Source organism: Gekko japonicus, unplaced genomic scaffold (assembly GCF_001447785.1).
Source record: "Gekko japonicus isolate JY-2015 unplaced genomic scaffold, Gekko_japonicus_V1.1 scaffold1129, whole genome shotgun sequence".
NCBI lineage: Eukaryota > Metazoa > Chordata > Lepidosauria > Squamata > Gekkonidae > Gekko > Gekko japonicus.
This window is the reverse complement of record NW_015173157.1, coordinates 88,047-107,854: the sequence shown is the minus strand read 5'-3', so window position 1 is coordinate 107,854 and position 19,808 is coordinate 88,047. Positions and strand designations below refer to the sequence as shown.

The following is a 19,808-nucleotide window of genomic DNA, read 5'->3' as shown; positions in this document are numbered from 1 at the left end:
GAGAAAGAAAAGGAGGGAAAGAAAGAGGGCAAAGAGTTGGGGGGAGGGGAGGCTCTCCCACCCCCCACTCCCCCAACCAAGCCTCTACCACCACCACCCCGCGGATCCCTCACTTACCCCACTCCGGCGCTGGCCCGGGGAGGCGACGGGGGGCGTCTTCTGGTCTCCCCCAGACCGCAGCACACCGGCGCTGGCCCAGGGAGGCAGCGACGGGCCTTCTCCGTCCTCCCCGGGGCCACAGCGCTCCGGCGCGGGCCCCGGGAACGCGGCAACGGGCCTCCTCAGGCCCCCCTGGGGCCACAGCACTCTGGCGCGGGCCTCGGAAAAGCGGCAACGGGCCTCCTCGGGGACCCCTGGGGCCGCAGTGCTCTGGCGCGGGCCCCGGAAAGACAGCGATGGGCCTCCTCGGGCCTCCCTGGGGCCGCAGCGTTCCGACGTGGGCCCCGGGAAGGTGGCGACGGGCCTCCTCGGGCCTCCTTGGGGCCACACGCTCCGGCACGGGCCCCGGGAACGTAGTGACGGGCCTCCTTGAGCCTCCCTGGGGCCGCAGTGCTCCAGCGCGGGCCCCAGTAAAGCAGCAACAGGCCGTAGCATGGGGAGCTGGGGGCGGGGCTTGCTGCCGCCGCCGTTTTACCAGCTCTTGGGCTCCTGGAGCGGTGCTCCAGCGCACTCCAGCCCCAAAAGACCCCTGGGGACAACTATATTTGACTGTGACAGGATCACATGATCTTGAGCACTCTCTCTGCAAAGGCACATTGCAAATCCAGCAGGGAAGCTTGTTCTCTCCCAGTTTAGTAAACCTGGAAGGAAAGAGGTGAAATGTAATCTCTAAGCCAGCCCTTCATCCTAATGAAATTAGTTGCATTTATTTAGCTCATTTCTAGGTCATGCAAAAGAAAAGTTTCTCAAAATCAACTACAGATGTATTCTACAAGAAACTCTTTCCACCTTCTCTTCCTCACTTAAAAAATTCAGACTTTGAATGAACAGAAATTAAGGGGAATTGTTTGTTTTGTTTTAGCTAAGCAAAATAACTCACGACATATGGCAGTAGAATATACAATAGCTGTAAACTGGGTAATCATCCCAAAATACAACAGGCTGGACCTGCAATTATAACTATTTAGCACTTCCTAGTTAAGGAAGCAGTGATGCTGAAAATTCAGCAGGCTTGTTATTTTGCAGTGGCTCTCAGATTGTGAAATGAGTATGCCTGGAAAGGTGTGGAAAATTGCTACAGCAGATTGAGCTCTTCTAGGGTTCTTCTAGAGTTCTTCTAGAGTTCTTCCCTTTATGCATCTTGGTTGGGGCAGAAGTACCAACCTGACTTTTGTGTGCCCATACATTGTAGTTCAGAGAAGATCACCTAGCCTAGTCTCCCACCTAAAAACAAGGCACCCAATGCTTAAGGCAGCTCTGTCAAATTAGTGTCCAGCTTTCTTCTTGGAAAGCCTCCAGCCTCTTAGGGCTGCTTCTCACATTGTACATGTTTCCATACACAGAGATCCACACTTTAGTAGGATGGCAAGATACCTGTGACATTGTTCTCACTTTATAGGCTGAAAAAATTAAGACTGTCTGAAGACTCACTGTTCATGATAAATTAACTTTCTTTTTACTTCTGGTCAAACAGGTTTTGTATGTTTTTCTATTGTTTGAAAAACCTGCCAGGCCTGTTTTACTAGAGGAAATGGTGGGGTAGAAAAGAAACATGTACAAACCATGAGCAGCAAAGCCTCTCGAACCACCTATCTTCATACATGTGTCGAACCACCTATCTTCATACATGAGAGGCTATCAGTGGAGGAGCCCTTTATTTGATGTTAAGTGTTGGGAGTCAATAGAGCAATCTGGGTTCTGTTTATTTGTTTAGGTTTAGAGCATATTGTTCTCTAGGGATTGATTCAGGAACATTAGAGCATATTATTTCCTCCCATATTCTCTGGACAGTTTGCCAATGAGCACAGGAGAAAAGTGAGGGTAGTCACTTAGAATGCTTATGCTTCTTTTATTTCAGGCCACACCCTCACTATAAAATTAAATTTGTTTTAAAATAATGACTTCCTCAAGGAAACTCTGGAATTCTTTTGTGTGTGTGTGTGAGGACGCCGAAAATAAGTTCAGAGATCCCTAGAAATACTATCCAGGAGTCTTTGGGAGGGATGGGAAACCATGACAGTTAAACCAGCACAAATTAATTAAACTCAGGGCACTTTAATGTAGCAAAGGAAATTGGCTGTTGCCTGGAAAAGTTTGTGTTAGAATGCATTAATTAGTCAAACTCTCCTGTATTTCCTTAAAGACTACTTAAGCTCTTTTATGCTGGTTTAGTTGTTTCCATCCTTCATGATAGCTGAGTTACAGGACTAACAGAGTTCCCTCTGGTAACTCTAGCCTGGTTACCATATAAGTTTACATATAATAATACTTGATATTTATGTAATAGTTTGTGTGTTAAAAGTGCTTCACACTTGTTGCCTGGTTGAAATGTTTCCAGCAGCCCTATAAGGCAGGTCAGGGAGCAAGGCTGAGAGAGAGAGTGCTTTGCCAAAGGCCACTTCAGGCAAAGGCAGGATTTGAACTATGGACTTCCTATAGTACCACTTGTTCTCTTAGCCACTATGTTATACCTGTGCAGCTGGTATTCCAGTAGAAGTTCCCCTGTATGTAGGTTCAGGTCTTCCAATTTTTCCCCTTGCTCAGCTCCTTGTGGTATGTCAGCGATCATATCCCCAGTTACTCCAAAATCTAGTAGCAGTTTATCTGGTAAAACAGCTGGCCAAAGTTGGAAGGAAATCTTGGAAGCCCTGATACATATATTATACTCTCCATGCAACCCCTTGCCTTGATTCATAAAAGCATGTGGGAAAGACACATACAGAAACTATTAGTGTGTCATAATGTTATATGCAGACGTTCTCCCCCCACCCCCAAAAAATGAAGCAAATTCTCACTGACATCTAATGGGAGTGGGACATATTCTTTCCTCAATCTCCAGCAGAACTGCCATCGATGCAGAAGTAAGACATGGATCCAGGGTCAAAGGAAAATTGGGGGATGGGAAATGGATTTCTAAGCATTCCTCTTGCACTATATATATATATATATAAAACAACATTGGTAGCCATGTTAGTCTGTCTGTATCAGCAGAAAAGATCAAGAGTCCAGTAGCACCTTAAAGACTAACAAAATTTGTGGCAGGGGATGAGCTTTCGTGACTCATGAAAGCACATACCCTGCCACAATTTCTGTTAGTCTTTAAGGTGCCACTGGACTTTTGCTCTTTTCTATATACATAACACAATGTATTTAATTTGTTTTTCTAGAATTTTACAGGCCATCCCCATAAAGCATGTCTCTTTTTTCCATTATTTTTCATGCTCTCTCTTTGTAGTAGTGGTATCCTACAGCTTTACAGATCTACATTTTCTAGTCTCCTGGATCTGGAGCCTTTCTGTCGATGTTCCCTTTATTTTCATTGCTCATTGTGTTTTCTTCTTCTGTGTTTGTCCCTCTGTGTCTTCTCCACAGCCCTGTTGTTGAATGAGCTTGGTAAGCACTGCATTTCTTGTATCTCTTTTCCATTTTTTTCCAATCAATCTATGCATTTTGTATAAGTTACTTAATTTGCTGTTTTATTTCATTTTTTTTCTTAGATATTTTGAGACTATGACTTAAAGATAACTGATGTCAAGTTTATACTTAATTTAATTCTTCATATCTTCTGGTTTAGAAATGGTTCCTAGGGTTTAGTGCACTTCTCATTTGAAATCAACATGCCAAGTTCTGCAGGGAAAATATGAAATATCTTCTTTAAATTCTTTGGCATCCAGCCTATCCCAAGGGCTTTTGGATGGAAGCCACTATGGTTTAGTCAGTCCAAGATTAAAATCTCACCCAAATTGATACATTAAGAAAGCATAAATATATTATTTTTTAAAAAAAATCTGCTTTGAAGCATAAAATAGTTTATAGATTATTATTCCCCTTTGAACACATAATCTTGCATGGTAGTAAAACTGTGTTTCGTACAGCAGTTGAAGAAGGATCATTCTGAATCATTTCTGGATTTCTGGATCAGGCTCACTACATAAGTAGCTCAATTAGAAATTAGGTTGCAATCTGATTGCCAGGATAAATGCGCAACTGGGATCCCATTGCATGGGAAATACAACAAACAGGGTGGTTTGGTACAAAGATAAACGATAAGCAGGGAGAACACTGAGCACTGTCTCATCCTACACACACACACCAGTTTCCCATTTTAAATTCCCCTCATCCAGAATAGCCTGTGCATCTGCCTGGGATGCCCAAAGCAAAAACCTTTTAAAGTCATTTGGATACCTAGAACCTGTCAGTAAATAAATACATAAGAGTTGTACCTTTCACTGCATACTCTTATTGCAATCATGGGGATCCGATATGGTGTCAGATATTAACCTGTTTTGGAAGTTATTGGAATCAGATCACTTAGCCTTAATATAATAGAACAAAAGTCCTGGGGAAAACAGTTCAGACATCAGCTCCTGAAATCAGTTGCTCCATTCTATTGAATGGGCACCATGACAACAAAGTGTGAGGAAATCTATGATAGCGCTGGGGGGGAGGGGGAATAGACTGTGTAACAGATACATACTAAATGTTTTTGTCTGTTTCTGTACACAAGAGGCTGACATGGGCAGGCTGTTTTCTTTTTCTTTTTAGTGACAGAATGGGTATTTGGCAATGAACAAATTAAGCAACATTGTACTGAGCCAGGCTGTTGATTCTTCTATCCCGGAGCTGTCCATATTGACCAGCAGCAGTTCCCCAAGGTGTTTCCCACCTTTGCAGCCTGAGATCCTGTAAGTGATGCGGGATGTTGCATATACAAAGCAGATGCTCAACCACTGAATTACCCCAAATTTTTAGAACAACTAAGCTTTAAGAAGAAAACTAGCAGTTTCCTTATGGGATAATGCGTTCCTAAGGTTTCTGATTCCTAGGCCAGAACTAGACTTTAGGGTGATATATGGAGGTCTCCAACAGCTGGAGACCTTTGTCTACTCATCCTCTTCCTTGTTAAATGTAGCAAAATGGGTAGGTGATTTGACACCCAACATATTGCAATTTCCCCATCTCCATAAGCAACAGCCAATGAAATGGAGGATGGGATGGGGAATACCACAGCATAGTAATGTGACATAACATATATTGCAATACTAAAAATTACAAGGCATACAGGCATGCTGCATTCAATATAAACTATAGACTTTCATAAAATATTAATGAGCAGAAAATTTGGATAATAAATATATTTTCACACACACACAAACTGGTATTTTTGCCATTTGGGCATATATTTCTCTAAGGAACTAGATAATTCAGCTTCAGGAAAGAAGTTTCAATGTAAGAAATGTCATTGCAGTACAGTAAAGCAGATGTTAATTAGTTCTCTCTTTCTCTCTCTCCCTTTGTTTTGCAATTCCTTTAGGTGGCTTCACAATCACAGGTATGAATTATCTTTTTGCTCTGTTCCACATGTATACATTCAGTTTTAAAGATTAGGATCTTGCTCTCTTTTTTAAAAGTTTATATTAAGGTGAATTCACTGCACAATACTAGCATCATCATTCAACATTCATTTAAGACCAGGAAAGAAAGTTTAAACATTGAATCTGTTGGTAACATTGTTAGTCTTTCTAAATGGGGCACAGAACCCCTATCCAAAGCCTCCTAGACTTCAAGCTACATGGTAACATTACAGAGAGGTAGGCAAGCAGAGAACAAACCTACATGCCTATAGGCAGATGGGAATCTGCAACATAGATATTGGCATTTATCTGCCCACTTTGATAAGAAAAGTTTGAAGTCTTCCTCCAGCCTCAGGAAACTTCCTCCACTTGATATGGCTCTTTCTCCAATGGAAGAGCTAATTAACATTAGTTTCTCCAGTCTAAGGTAGTATACATGCCACTGAGGCATGCAAAACACAGTTTCAGACTGAACATACTTAATTGTGGTTCGGGGGCATTACTCGCTTAGGATCCCATATCCATACATTTTCATTCAGTGCAAGCTGACTCTCTCTGTCAGCAAAAGGTATGTAATTCATGCTTCTTTTTCTGCTTAGAAACAGATATGAACCTCCTTCTATAAAGACCACATAGAATCATGCAGTCGGAAGGGACCTCCAGGGTCATCTAGCCCAACCCCCTGCACAATGCAGGAAATTCACAAATACCTCCCCCCACACACACCCCAGTGACCCCTGCTCTGTGCCCAGAAGATGACAAAAAGAAAACCCAGGGATCCAGGATCCCTGGCCAAAATGGCCTGGAGAAAATTGCTTCGAGTCCCCAAAGTGGCAATCAGCATTTCCCTGGGCATGTAAGAAAGGGCCGTGAGAACTAAGCACTGAGGCAACCCTTCCTGCCCTCCCTTCTCATGATCTGCCTAAATTCAACAGAATCACCAATTGTATATGCCACCCATATTTCACTACTGTTACTGGGTGCTAACCATGACTCAGTAAGTGACCTCACTGAAGTAGCTCAGGGATGGTAAAACTGTAGTGAACAGTCAGTTTTCCTTAATCATTTTGTGACTGTTAGGGCTCTCAACTACACTAATATTTAACTGAATTATATGGCAATATAGTATAGAGATTATGTATGAATCTGAGTACAGAGATACCTAGACTTTCAAAACTGTCCCCAAACCAGTTCCTGTTGTTTGGGGATCCTCCCACTCTAGCCAATGGAAGGCTTCTCCTTCCCCTATTACATGTGAACATATGGAAATTCTTTTCACATTCTGGGCCATAAAACAAAGCAGAACCATTGAACTAAAAGGCCACAAGACACATTCCATCAGATAATGTTCTTGCACTCACCTTAGAGACAGTGCCCTTCTAATTATTTAAAAAGGTTTTAAATAATTTTTAATAAACAGTCGCTTGATCTTAAGGCAGAATTTTCTGTAGAGGGAAGGATGTGTAGGCAGTGGCAGGACTGTGTTGGAACTTGAAAAGAAGCAGTGGAAAGAACACACTGCTAACTGCTTGAAGAGGTAGCATTTTTAGGGACTCAGGGAAGTAGCATGAAAACCAAAGCTTATACCTAAACAAACTGTACTCACTATTGCAATGGAACCTGAAGGACACCTCTTGGGCCAGCCTGAACCTGAACGACACCCCTCCATGTCTTGGGCCAGCCCCAAAGAAGAAGACCCAGGCTAAAAAGTTTGAAAAGCAACTACTGTAGATCAAAATCAGAGCTGTTGTCATTGTTATGCTATAAAATATTCACCACCAAAAAGCCCATTGGATTGAACTATATCTGCAATAGATGGTACTTGTGTGATCCATTTGCTGACATCTTGGCTTCTTCTTGTTTTCACTGTTAAAATGAAGGGAAGCTTTTGAATGGTAAGACATCTTGATTTTAATGCACATTACGTTTTACACTAAACCCCACATACTAAGCAACTAGTGTGTACACCGAGTGTAATGACAGGGTGCAATGTGTCTTTGTCACCCACTTAACATCACATGTGTCCAGATAAGGAGTTAATACTCAGAAAATCACAATGATTCACTGGAAATGTTTGAAAGACGTAATACCGACCTTGAAAGATCCAAGGATGATGGGGTTGTGAGTTTCTTTTACCTTCTGCAAGCATGCTGCTGGTCACATGGCCTTTGGCATAGTAATCAGAGCTATCATAGTTCAAACTCATTCCTTTGGCTGCTGAACTTTTCAAGGTGTTTCTTGAAAGCCTCTAGCTTTGTTATGCATTTTATCATTGGAACAAAATACAGGAACTCCTGTAAGTAGTTGTCACCATCATGCCCCAAACATCTATCACAGCTCCCAGAGGATCAACCTAACTTAGTAACAGCAAAACAGTCATTGAGCACTGGAGAGCTAGGGTGATATAGTGGATAGAGAATAATGAAAATACCTGGATTTGTACTGGAAATACCTGTATTCAAATCCCTATTCAGCCTTGAAGCTCACTGGATAACCTTGAGCTAGTCACCGTCTTTCATCATAACCTCTCTCACAGAGGTTTTGTTATGATGTTGTGGTTGGGTCCGGTTGTGTGTGCCATCTTGAGCTCCTTGGAGGCAGGGCACAAATGCTGATGCTGGAAGAAAAGTTTTATAGTCTTTAAGGTGCCACAAGACTCCTTGCTTGAAAGGTGCCACATTTCACACAGGCAGTCTTTGCAAAGGACATTCATAATTCCTCTATTCTCTCAGCAGTACTTGAGGGCAACTCATTTCGCCTGATAAATGTTCTGATAAAATCTTAATAGCAATCAGATCGGAAATGCCAGCAGTTTTATTAGTAAGTGACCGTATCACAAGTCCCAGTTTAGTTTTTTTCCCAGAATCAAGATTTCTGCACAATAAGTGCACTTCTTGTTTGCAGCACACAGTCGACTCATCTTCTGCCAAGGATGTCGCTTTGATGGGGCTGCCACATTTTCTCAATGCAGTTGAAAACAACAGCTCTTCCCCCCCACCCCCTGGAAAAAGGCAGTTCTCGTCTCACTGCCTTTATCCCATGTCTGCAATTTCTGTGCAGGGTGTGGCTTCGCAGATGTCACAGGTACTTACTGGCTGTTGTTTGTGACAAGAAGAGAAATGGGCAACACAAACTTGAGCAAGCACAGCCTTATGTGGGGGAACTGGCCCAGGAGTCTGGAGCTGCAGGAAAGCTATAGTGGGGGACTTTGCTTTGAGAGTTTAGGCAGCAAGTCATCTGCAAACTTAAGGGAATGTTGGCCTCCCACTCCTTCCCAGACCTCTTCCTCCCAAACACATTAGCTTCTGTCATATTGGGCTCAAGAGAGCAGCAACCAGCAGGAGCAGTTTCTTGCGCAGCCTTTTAAATATCTGTGCCTACTGCCAAGGACAAGGAGAATGGGTAGGGCAGCATAGCTGTTTGCGAGGGGAGGTAGCCATTTTTGCATTTTCCCCTTTGCCATATAGACAGGGTACATGTCATGGCAGTACAGACATTCAAAGATTCCAAAGATTTTGTGGAGTGGGGGCAATACACTCTTCTAAGGGTCGGCCCAAGAAAGTCACAATGCAGAGGCAGGCAGTGGTGAACCACCTCTGAACATCTTTTACCTTGAAAATCCTATGTGGTCACCGTAAATCGGCTGCGACTTGAAGGCACTGTCCACCAACCATCAAGGGCTCCTCAGCATTAGAATTTCATTTAATCCAACACTCATATATCACTTTTTGGAGTAGTCAAATCACTTCACATGTGTTACCTCAGTAATCTTTGTATCAGCCCTATGAAGCAGGTCAATAGTATTATCTCTGTTTGACAATTGTGTGGCTGAAACTGAAAGTCAGGGGCTTGCTTAAGACCCCCGTAGTAAGATTGTGGCTGAAATGAGATTTGAACGAGTTTCCAAGTTTACACTAAGACCACCACATCTCCTCATTATATATATTTTGAGTACAAAATATGCTCAGCTCACATCAGCCGAGAATGGCACGCACGTTTTTCAAACCGCAAATTCCCTTGGCAAAATACACAAAAACAATGGTCCAATGCCTTCCAGGTTGCTGTTTCTACTTCTTTTGCTGAGAAAAATTGCAATGTAGGTGGCATGGGTTGGTACTCAAGTGATGGGAGTGTTAAGTCCGGCGCTTAACAATGAGTCGGAGAGTGATTTCAGCAAAGACTCAAGTTTATTCAGCTCTTTGTTCACTTCTTCGACACGGTACAACATCTGATAGCCCGAACAGTTTGCCCATTGAAACTGCCCGGTATTTAAACATTCCCGGCTAACATAGCCACTCCCACTATACACGTAACAACCTATCAGGTTGAGCGCATAAGGACCAATCACAAACGTTCCCACTTGCAGCTTGCTTGAATGTGATTGGGTCGTGAGTCTTGGACTAGAATGCTCTGTCCAAGACGAAGCTTAACATTGCTTCCCTATGTGATGATTCACATAAAACCTCCTGTACTCATGGCAGCTATGAATACATTACAGGGAGAACCTGCTCTTAGAAGCAAAAGAATAGGCAGAGTGAGGGTTTGAACCTGGGTCTTTCTCTTGGGACCAGGAAGAAAAATGCCTTTCTAGAGTCAAGACAGGCACCTTTTGCTTAAAACCTGTAAGTATTACCATCCTCATTTTCGTAATGAAGCACCTCACTGCCTCTTCTGCCTCCACCCAGAAGGCACAGCCACTAATCTTTCTTGCCCTCTGTCCTCTCAGAAATCTTTAATAACAGTGTGGCAATGCACACATGCTCTGTAGGACTTCCCACACCTTCATCACATGCACAGGAGTTTTCTGTCATTTTGGTTTCTCCAACTCTGCTGAACACTGTGGTGGCTTTGGTAACAAAGCTGATAGCCAAACTCTTATAAGAACAAGTAATCTCTTGGAAGTTCAGGAAGCCCGATAGGGCATGCATGCTTGGTTGCCACATTGTTATTAAAGAGGGCTGGGTCCTGGACAGAGGCCAAGACAGCAACAGGTAGGAAGGCAGGTTCCACCCCTCTCAATGCTCCACCTCAGGCACATGCCTCAGTTTGCCTAATGGTAGTGGTGGCCCTCATACAATATGTTAGTCTTCATGCTAACACAGGAATTTTCTTTAGTTGTTGCCCAGCTACAACACTGGAATTTGTACTCTTAGTTGAAGCCTCTCCTTTTTCTCTCAACTTATTTTTACTTTTGGCAATGGATACAAAAACCTGCTGTATCGTAGCCTTCTCAGGCAGACCTTCTGTGCTTCTTTCATCTTCTCTTTTTGTAGGCCTTGCCAGACACACTCACTAAAGACTTAGCAGATTTGCTGCTTATTTCATGCTTCTCCATCATTGTTAACTGGGAATACTGTGGGGTCAAATGAACAGTTTACACTTTTTGGATATCTTATGTATTTCTGATCACTCTTGTTAATTGGTCTGAGAAATGTGTGCAGTATAGCCATGCCTCTAAGGGATCCAGCAGAAGGTTGGGACTGCTTTTTTAGAAAAGGAATTACAAAAACTGAATTAAAATATACAGTTTTCTAGCCACTGCAATCATTTTTTCACTTAAATTTTATCCTGAACAAAATTGCAAAAAGGCCGCAGGAAACAGATTTTCATTAAGAGGTGAACAGTATCCAATATTCTGGATCACTTGAAATCACTGGTTCCTCATCCATGGCTCCGTTTATTCTTGTAAATGCAACAAGTGAATAGTGGTTAGAGGGCCTGCTGTGAGCATTTAAAACACCAATAACCATGCATGAAATTGTCTTTATAATTCACTAGCCATGCAGAGTCCTCACTTCTAATAGGCCTTAACTACACCAACCAGGAAATTCACTACCCAAGCAAACTTTATCCAGTTCCATCCACTGACTTTTACTTTTTTGCCAATAATTTTGTTAGGCCAGCCTGTCTTCAGGAAGGTTCATGCTAGAGACCATCCTTTTCCTTCTACCGTAATCAACATTCAAGGTATCCTGATTTGTTAGGATCCCAGTGCAACAGATAATGTGTAACCAATAGTTTTGTTGTGTGTGCTTGTGCACTCATACATAGTCATACACATCTGCTGGGGGGAGTGTGTTTGGGGGGGGAAAGATGTGATAACTAGCAAATTGCTACCCTTCAATAGCACCCATACCCTTACTGTGTGAAGTTCCTGCTCCCCTACACCTACCGGGTTGAGTGACATCTATAATTTTTCATTCCTTTGTTGCTGGAAATCACCATTAACATCAACATTTGGACCTAAGAGAGATAAGGCTTGGCTCACAGTTCCTACTGCCATGAGAAATTCTGCCTTTAGCAGTCATAACAGAAACCAAGAAAGGATAAATAAACGGAGGTTTGTTAGTGACAAGCATGAACCTAGCTTGTTGATGTGGTTGTGAGCTTTCTCTCTCCTTCCTTACTTGGTGTGCAACAGAAACAGAGGTCATGAATCTGGCTTTTTGTCGTGCTCATGCATTCCCACTTCCCATTGTGGAGCACATGCAAACACTTCCAGGTTTTCATAAATCCTCTGTCAACCTGTGATTTGTGCAGATGCCTGGAAATTTAGGCTATCAAAACAAATTGGAGTTAGATTGAAAATTTCTGAAAACCTGCATTCATTCATGCTGCACATATGAGGGAGAAGGAAACATACAAACACAACAAGAAACCAGATTTGTGACATTTGTTTGTTTCTCCAATGACCATAGGCTGGGATTACCCAATTTGAATCCAGCCAAGGTAAATGAGTCCACCAGCCATTTATGATGGCCCACCAGGGACTCCATGGCCATGTATTTACAGCCTGCCTGGATGCAGGGATGCCAGCCTCCAGGTGGGACCTGGGGATCCCCTGGAAACACAGCTCATCTACAGAGATCAGTTCCCCTGGAGAAAATGGATGCTCTGGAGGGTGGACTCTATGGCATTGCACCCCCACTGAGGGCCCTGTCCTCCCCAGGCCCCAACCTCAAATTCCAAGAGTCTCCCAACCTGGAGCTGGCAACCCTACTGCCCCCACCACCACCCTACCCCGCCAGAAGGCACCTGGCAGCCCTACCTGATTGTCAAATGTGTCGCAGGCTACAATACATGGCCAGTGGGTTGTGTTCAGTGAGTCACACACTGCACAGACCTGTTCTGAGCCCTTGTAAGTGCAAGCAAGGACCTTTCATCAAAAACCGGCAAGCAGTCTCTGCTGTAATCCCAAGATTTCTTTACTTCTAATTATACTGTTCTCCCGAGGCAAAATCCAGACCCTTCATCTCAAGCTCCCATTAGGCACTGCCTTTCCCCTGGTGTCACATCATCTTCTGCTCTGCCTTAACCACTTTGGCATGATATGAAATATTAAAATGCTCCCCTCACAGACTGCATATATAAGACTGTGCAGCTACAAAGCCTGGTGACCTATCTTTAATCATCCTCCTTGACCCTTTTCACAAGGGCTCAGAGTGACTGTTGTGTTTTTACATTCACTCATAGCGTATGCTTTGGTTCAGCCATTTCTTTCTGCACCTCCCTGGACAAGCTATGCCTTGTCCTCCGGACCTGCTCTTTCTCTCCTTCTTCCTTTGCCCCTGAGATTCCTTACACATTTCTTAATCTCCTTTTGCCTACCTATAAATCAGCTCCTCCATCCCTTTGTCACTCCTGAACTGTATACACAAGTTCTCATGGTGGCTCTGGGGAAAGTTATCTCCTTTGACTTTGCCATTGTATTTAGCAATATCAGTATACAAAAGAATTACTGCAACAGTGCAAAGATGAAAACCTCACAGATGTTGTACATAATATATAATCACTTCACGGTGTTTATTCTTTTCACAGAGGGACGTCAACAGACAGTCATTGAAGAAGGACGAACTTCCCCAGAGCTAATCGTTCGTTTCGAACTCTCTTTATCAAACAACGGTCTCAGTTCTGAATCCAAACATCACGAGACCTTTTCATAATAAACTCTTTCCAGTTCAATGCATGATTTCAAACACTTCACAGCAGAATGAACCGGGCAGATTCATTCTGGTTTATTCATTCTGCTGTGAAGTTTTTGAAATTATGCATTGAACTGGAAAGAGTTTATTATGAAAAGGTCTCGTGATGTTTGGATTCAGAACTGAGACTGTTGTTCGATAAAGAGAGTTCGAAACGAACTATTACCTCTGGGGAAGTTCGTCCTTCTTCAGTGACTGTCTGTTGACGTCCCTCTGTGAAAAGAATAAACACCGTGAAGTGATTATATATTATGTACAACATCTGTGAGGTTTTCATCTTTGCACTGTTGCAGTAATTCTTTTGTATACTGATATTGTCATACTGCTGCCCCTTGTTTTTTGCTGTTGTATTTAGCAATGCAGCTCCTCTGCAAACCACTGCCCTGTGCAGCCACCCAGAGTCACCTCTTGGTAATGGCAGCTGCCACTACTTAACCTCACTTGCATCTCTCCATCTCAGGCATCTGGCACATACACTTCCAGCAAAACAAAAATCATGTTGTTTCCGCCCACCCTCCCCTCCATCATCATTGTCTTGGGCAGCATTCAAATTAACAAATTACTTCCCATTGTTTTTACACACCAATCAAGTAGCATTAGCAACTTCCAAATTCCCTTCTCTTCCAAAAAACAAAAGGGAAATGAGAGGATGGAAGGAAAAGAAAATTCAAGGGGCTGGCAAAGAGCAAAGAATTAAATCCCTTTCTAGCAAGAGGAGCTATGCAGCTTCAGACATGAATAGTGTTGCCAGATGTGCCTTTTTTTAAAAGGGGGAAATCATTTTTAAAGAGTTCCTTATTCCAGAAGAATACAGATCTACAAAATGTAAAAGGCCGTTCCTTACAGCTGTAGTTGAGAGTATTCTCCTCCAGCTCAAAACATACATTTGGATGTGATAAACCACAAATTGAGTGAGTTCACAAAAAGCATTGTTGTCCTTTCTCTCTGTGTCCTGCCTGAAAAAGCTTCTCCAGAGGATCAGGGGGGATCCTCAGAAACGGCATGGCATATATCCTGAGAGGCTGCAGTGGGAAAGGGGGATTGGCACAGATCATCACCACTCCCTATGATGTGTGAACTCTTCTTCCGTTTGTGCAAGAGCTGGTGCAAGAGGGTGGAGGCGCAACTCTCGCCAGTTCCCCCTGTTGCTGTAACCCCCTGCACCATATTGTGCACTCTCCTGGGGGAAGCGGTGAGCTGGGAAGGGCAAGCAGCAAAGATTCTTTCTGTGAATTCACTTTTTTTGCATTTGGTCAGGTATAAACCAAAGTTGATATATTTTCAAATTTAGAGCTGGCAATTAAAGCTGTTTGAAGACACTGGGGTATTGAAAAGTCCTTGTTGGAATATCTTGCAGTAAAATAAACAAGCTCTGAGTTATAGGGTGAAAATAGACTCCCCAGTGGTTGCTGCTTAGAAAAAATATCTTGGGTAACCATGTATGGAACCAGGCTTCTGGCATTGAGTTAGGACTCCGGTTACCACATTTCTGGAGCCAACAACCAACTTAACACACGGTTAAAGTTAGTGGTCAAACAGGTAAGAGGAAGATCATGACTCTTGGTCTGCCTATGAAATGTAAATCACAGATTCTCACAGTCTCCATTTGCTTCATCTTTGTTCTATAACAGGATGGAGGGGATTGATTCTTCAAGCTCCTCTTGGTTTTGCTATTCTGAATAGTGAAACTGAGTTGGGACTGAAGGACTAACTCCTCCCCCCATCTCTTTCCTGCACTACCCTGAGGCAAACTGAGGCTGCACATGGCTGTAATTTGCATGTTACACCAAATTGTGTGATCTTTGTCTCATCTGTTTGAGCCCAGTTTCTCCATATGGCCCAGGCTTGCCTCCACATAATGTGTGAAAGGCTTCTAAGTTAGGGCAATTACTAAGATTGTCAAGTCATCAACCCACACACATTCAAATTATCACTCCCACAAATCGTAGAGAATCTTTGCAGGCAGTGAATTCATATTAGTAATCTTGAAGGTAACAATAAAAGAAACATCTGTGATAAAGAATATCAATTAACAAAACATCTTCACAAAACTGATGACAAAAAAGATCTTAATTGGCATAACCTGCATACCAGGCTGACAATAGAAGTCATCAGTTGTCAAAACAGCCATGCAAAACTGACAGGTGAAGGGAGAAAACGTAAGATGAGCCACAGTATGCTTCTCAGTAACCTTTAGTAAGTGCACATTTAGACTCTAATATGGAGTCACTGGTGAGTTACAAGGAATAGACTGAATATGTTGGTGTTTTATCAAGTGTGATGGGCACATGTGTGTAAACTTTTGGCATGTAGTCCTTTAATATATTTGGGGCTGGCAACTAGGAAAGAATATGGACCTTCCTACCCTTCATACCATATTTTGCATTCAGTTACCTGTAATGTCGTTGCAAAACATAGTACAGGAAACCACTCACACAGGTCACACCCCTGGCTCATCCTGGAGCTGTTTCTTTGTGTCTTCTACAAAACCCACACAATCAGTGGTTCCCAAATTGCTGTTTTCTATGGTCCTCCTGTTTTAATAAATAGGGCTATTCTGCTTTCTTGAGATTTTCAGCAAAATGGGAGGAGTCTGAAGGGGGTAGGTGGCCAAGCAGCCAGACCCTATCCATGCCTGACACATCCCTTCCAGCAGTTCCCCTTCCCAAGAGCATTCCTTCCACCTGAGGTCACTTCTAGTGTTAGAGCTCAGGTGAGGAAAAAAGCACCTGAGTGACAGACTGCGGGGAAACAAATGACAACCTGGTGGAGAGGTTGGTGCCTCTTGTACAAGACCTTTTTGTCATTTGGATCAGACTTCAATACACGTGCGCTCTTGCCATGTGGTTGGGGCAGCTCCATGTGGCTGGGACGTACAGCTCTGCCTCCGCTTGAGTAACTTGGCCCTGAATGTAAAATGGCCTTGCAGACATGTGTCTCATACAGATATACTTTCCAAACAGGTGTGGATTGCCTGCAGTTCTCTGTTGAGGGCCATTTCACATATTACATAACAACCAAACTGAGTACACACTCAGCAGAGAGCTATCACCAGTCATTACACTTGTTTTCAAATATTTGGTTCATTCTTAGATGTATACTTGAGGAGAAAAAATCATAGGCGCACAGCTACAAAACCATAACATGAATAGTCCCTGGGTCCATGGCAAACCTACGTTGGAAGTCCCAGACTAAGTAACTGTCTCTCCATTTCATAGAGTTCCGCTGTAGTGGCAGACATGCCATAGCATAGCCATAGCACAGCTTAGAGCTAACGAGACTAGAGTGGGGATGGGAAGGAATCCCTTGAAGTGCAGCGGCATTATGAGCCAGCGATTTGGTTTGCTAATGCTTGCAGGCAACCCACCTGCAGTGGCAACTTTCACTATGCTGGTGCATGCCTCTGAGTTCATGGCCTCCTCCTTCTGTTACAGTCTGCCTGCCTTTTTGCCATTGCAACAGGACATATTTGGATCCAAACAGTAAACCCGCAGCTTCCTTTGAGAAAAGCAGGCAGCAGAAATGGGGGAGCTTGGCTCAAAGTCTTCTGTGCTTCTTTTGCAGAAGAGAATGACGAGAAGCAGCCACTGACGAGCAAGGAGGAGGAGGAGCGTCGCATCGCAGAAATGGGACGCCCAATTCTGGGGGAGCATACAAAGCTAGAAGTGATTATTGAAGAGTCCTATGAGTTCAAGGTACAGCCTGGGGCCACCATGGGCCTAAACCAAAAAAATTACTGAATGAACTCAGTGCAAGAACAGGTAGCCCAAGAATAGGACTGTGTGTTCTGTGTGTTACTAAAATAAAGTAAAACCAGGATTTTCCATCTAAAAAAGGTTGATTATGAAATGTGCAAAAATTGTACAAATCTGCATCATTTGGTTTTCCTAATTTAGCCTGCAAATTAATGTGTTTGCAGTTTTTCCCTGTTTGTATTTATTGTTTGAACACTTTACCATCACCACATTACACACACATACCATGGTAAATTTTATTCAGATGCCCTCTAGCATTTGAGGTTTCACTAGGCATTCTATTTTCAAGTATATCTTCACAAGTGTAAAGACTAGAAACTTATTAATCAAATTAACAGCCCCATACAGTTGTGTTGAGTAAATCACTCACAGCTTCACTTATAAACTCAGTCTCCATATATATTTCATATTGACTTTACTGCCTTTCTATCTTTGGTGTAGTGGTTAAGTGGGCAGACTCTAATCTGGGAGAAGCAGGTTTGATTCCCCACTCCTCCACTTGCACCTGCTGGATGACCTTGGCCAAGCCGTAGTTCCGGCACAGCTGTTCTTGAAAAAGAGCAGTTTCTGTCAGTGCTCTCTCAGTCCCACCTACTTCACAGGGTGTCTGTTGTGGGGAGGGGAGGGGAAAGGAGTTTGTAAGCCACTCTGAGACTCTTTTGGGTAGTGAAGGGCGGGGTATTAATCCAATCTCTTCTTCTTCTACTTTCTGGGAAAGCAAAATGTCACTATTAGTGTTCCTCCTGAGAGCATCTTTCAGAAATCACACTCATTCTCCCCAACCCCAACCAGTAACCTCATAGCAACTACACAGGCAGTAGGGGGAACCCAACAGGTTTTCAAGCGCAGATGTTTACAGCAAAAGCCAAGCACATTTCTCAGTTGCCAAGCACATTTCACAGTTGCCACCTACCTGGATGGGTGCTTTGCTCTTAAAATAAAGATGGCTGGATCACATGTCGCATTGCCCAGAGAAACACTTCAAGTACCAAGGCTTTGAGTACTAAGGTCCTGGTTTGTATAGTACCTAAATAAACTGAATTAGTGATTTAAATTAAGTCAAGTCAGCTACATTAATGGGTAGGGGTGTACATGTCAGTTTTAGAGAAAAACATTACCTAAAAGACATATCCCTGACCCAAGGAAGAGATGAACTGGACAGGCAGAGGCAAAGTTAACAGGGAGACACAGGGTTAAAGGTCAAGGCAGCAAGGGAAATTGTCCTAAAATTTGTGGTTGAGATAAAACCCAAATATCACAAGCACTGTAGTATCTGATTTCCTCTCATTGTTTTTTAAAAAATATATCCACTCCAAAGTGAAAATCCAGTGGAGACCAGGTCCTTTCAATGGCCTGAGCAAATCAGACCCTTTTGGCCTCCATCCCATGTCTTTAAATAGGGAATCATGGTGACTGATGTCTCGCTCTTTTTACAACCTGACAACAAGATTTTGGAATATTTTACACAAGAAGAATTCAGCTCCAGGCATCCATTATCAACGACTGAGCACCTACTTCTGAGTCAACAGAGTGCTGTGCTTTGAACATTTTATAAGGATGATTAGTGTAGTCTAGATTCCAGGGCTTCTAAATGGACATACTCGACAAGCAATCTGTTAACAATTTCCACCCAGTGACAAAATTACTATTATTTACTGATGAGAGAATAGGAAGATCACAAAAATTCTGCTGCATTAACTTTTCTCATCTTTTAAAGCCAAAAATAATTTTAAAAGTGTTCATTCAGCTGCTTTTCAGATTGCCTTTAATGTTCTGAAGCCAGCCACCTCCTCCCAGAACATCGCTTCCTGTCCCTAAACCAGTCTCTGAACTGACAGTGTGCTCAGCTTTCCTGTGCTTTTGTCCCTCCATCTGCAGAACACTGTGGACAAGCTCATTAAGAAGACAAACCTCGCTCTTGTGGTTGGAACAAACAGCTGGCGAGAACAGTTCATCGAAGCTATCACCGTCAGTGCCGGTAAGTTTCTGTGTCTGCATGTGCCATGAATCCTGAGAACCTAAACTCCCACCTTGGGACCAAGAAAGAAAACAAATAAGGGTTGATATTCATGATTTTGAGCAAACATAATTTTGCTGCAGTCTCCCCTCAGATTAAGTCTCTTCAGCATATAGAAAAGTTCCCCTTGGGGAGCTACCCACCAACCATGACAGCTGCGCTACCTCAGTTCATTAGAATGGAGCTGATGGTGCACGACCAGAGTTCCATTCCGAGGAATGAACAATTGCGCAGGTACAGAGCCAGGAAGCTTGCTTGCTGGGGGTTAGTGTTCCATTTGAGAATATATCGGATGGCAACAAAACAAGGCCTGCAGAACAGCTTCAGTGTGTTTTGCACGCCATTTCGATGTCAGAACTCTTGGTAAGCGGCTGTGAATTGGTTTGATTATCTGCACTTCAGTGGGGCTTTGATTACAGAACTTCAGTTCCATTATGGATACAGGATGATCCAGTTAGAGCTGTCACAATATAGCCGTTGCTTGGAGCATATATGCTCTGCTCACGTATTTCTTCCTGTCTTCCAACATCTTACATTCATT

At 43.1% G+C, this 19,808-nt stretch overlaps 1 protein-coding gene across 19 annotated transcripts in view; it reads left to right on the top strand.

Moving 5' to 3' along the window:
- Positions 1-19,808, top strand: part of SLC8A1 (solute carrier family 8 (sodium/calcium exchanger), member 1) — a 318,409-nt gene that overhangs the window by 256,958 nt on the left and 41,643 nt on the right. For 2 of the 19 annotated variants that reach the window (XM_015422421.1, XM_015422427.1), the window contains exons 3-8: positions 3,532-3,552; positions 5,474-5,491; positions 7,394-7,408; positions 11,412-11,480; positions 17,060-17,190; positions 19,129-19,228. In XM_015422421.1, coding sequence (XP_015277907.1) covers positions 3,532-3,552; positions 5,474-5,491; positions 7,394-7,408; positions 11,412-11,480; positions 17,060-17,190; positions 19,129-19,228 — 354 coding nt within the window. Of the gene's footprint in view, positions 1-3,531; positions 3,553-5,473; positions 5,492-5,719; positions 5,735-7,393; positions 7,415-9,533; positions 9,555-10,598; positions 10,628-11,411; positions 11,481-12,601; positions 12,619-14,309; positions 14,321-14,407; positions 14,430-17,026; positions 17,191-19,128; positions 19,229-19,808 lie in introns of all 19 variants that reach the window. The other 17 variants (XM_015422425.1, XM_015422423.1, XM_015422426.1 and 14 more) reach the window with 14 other exon arrangements.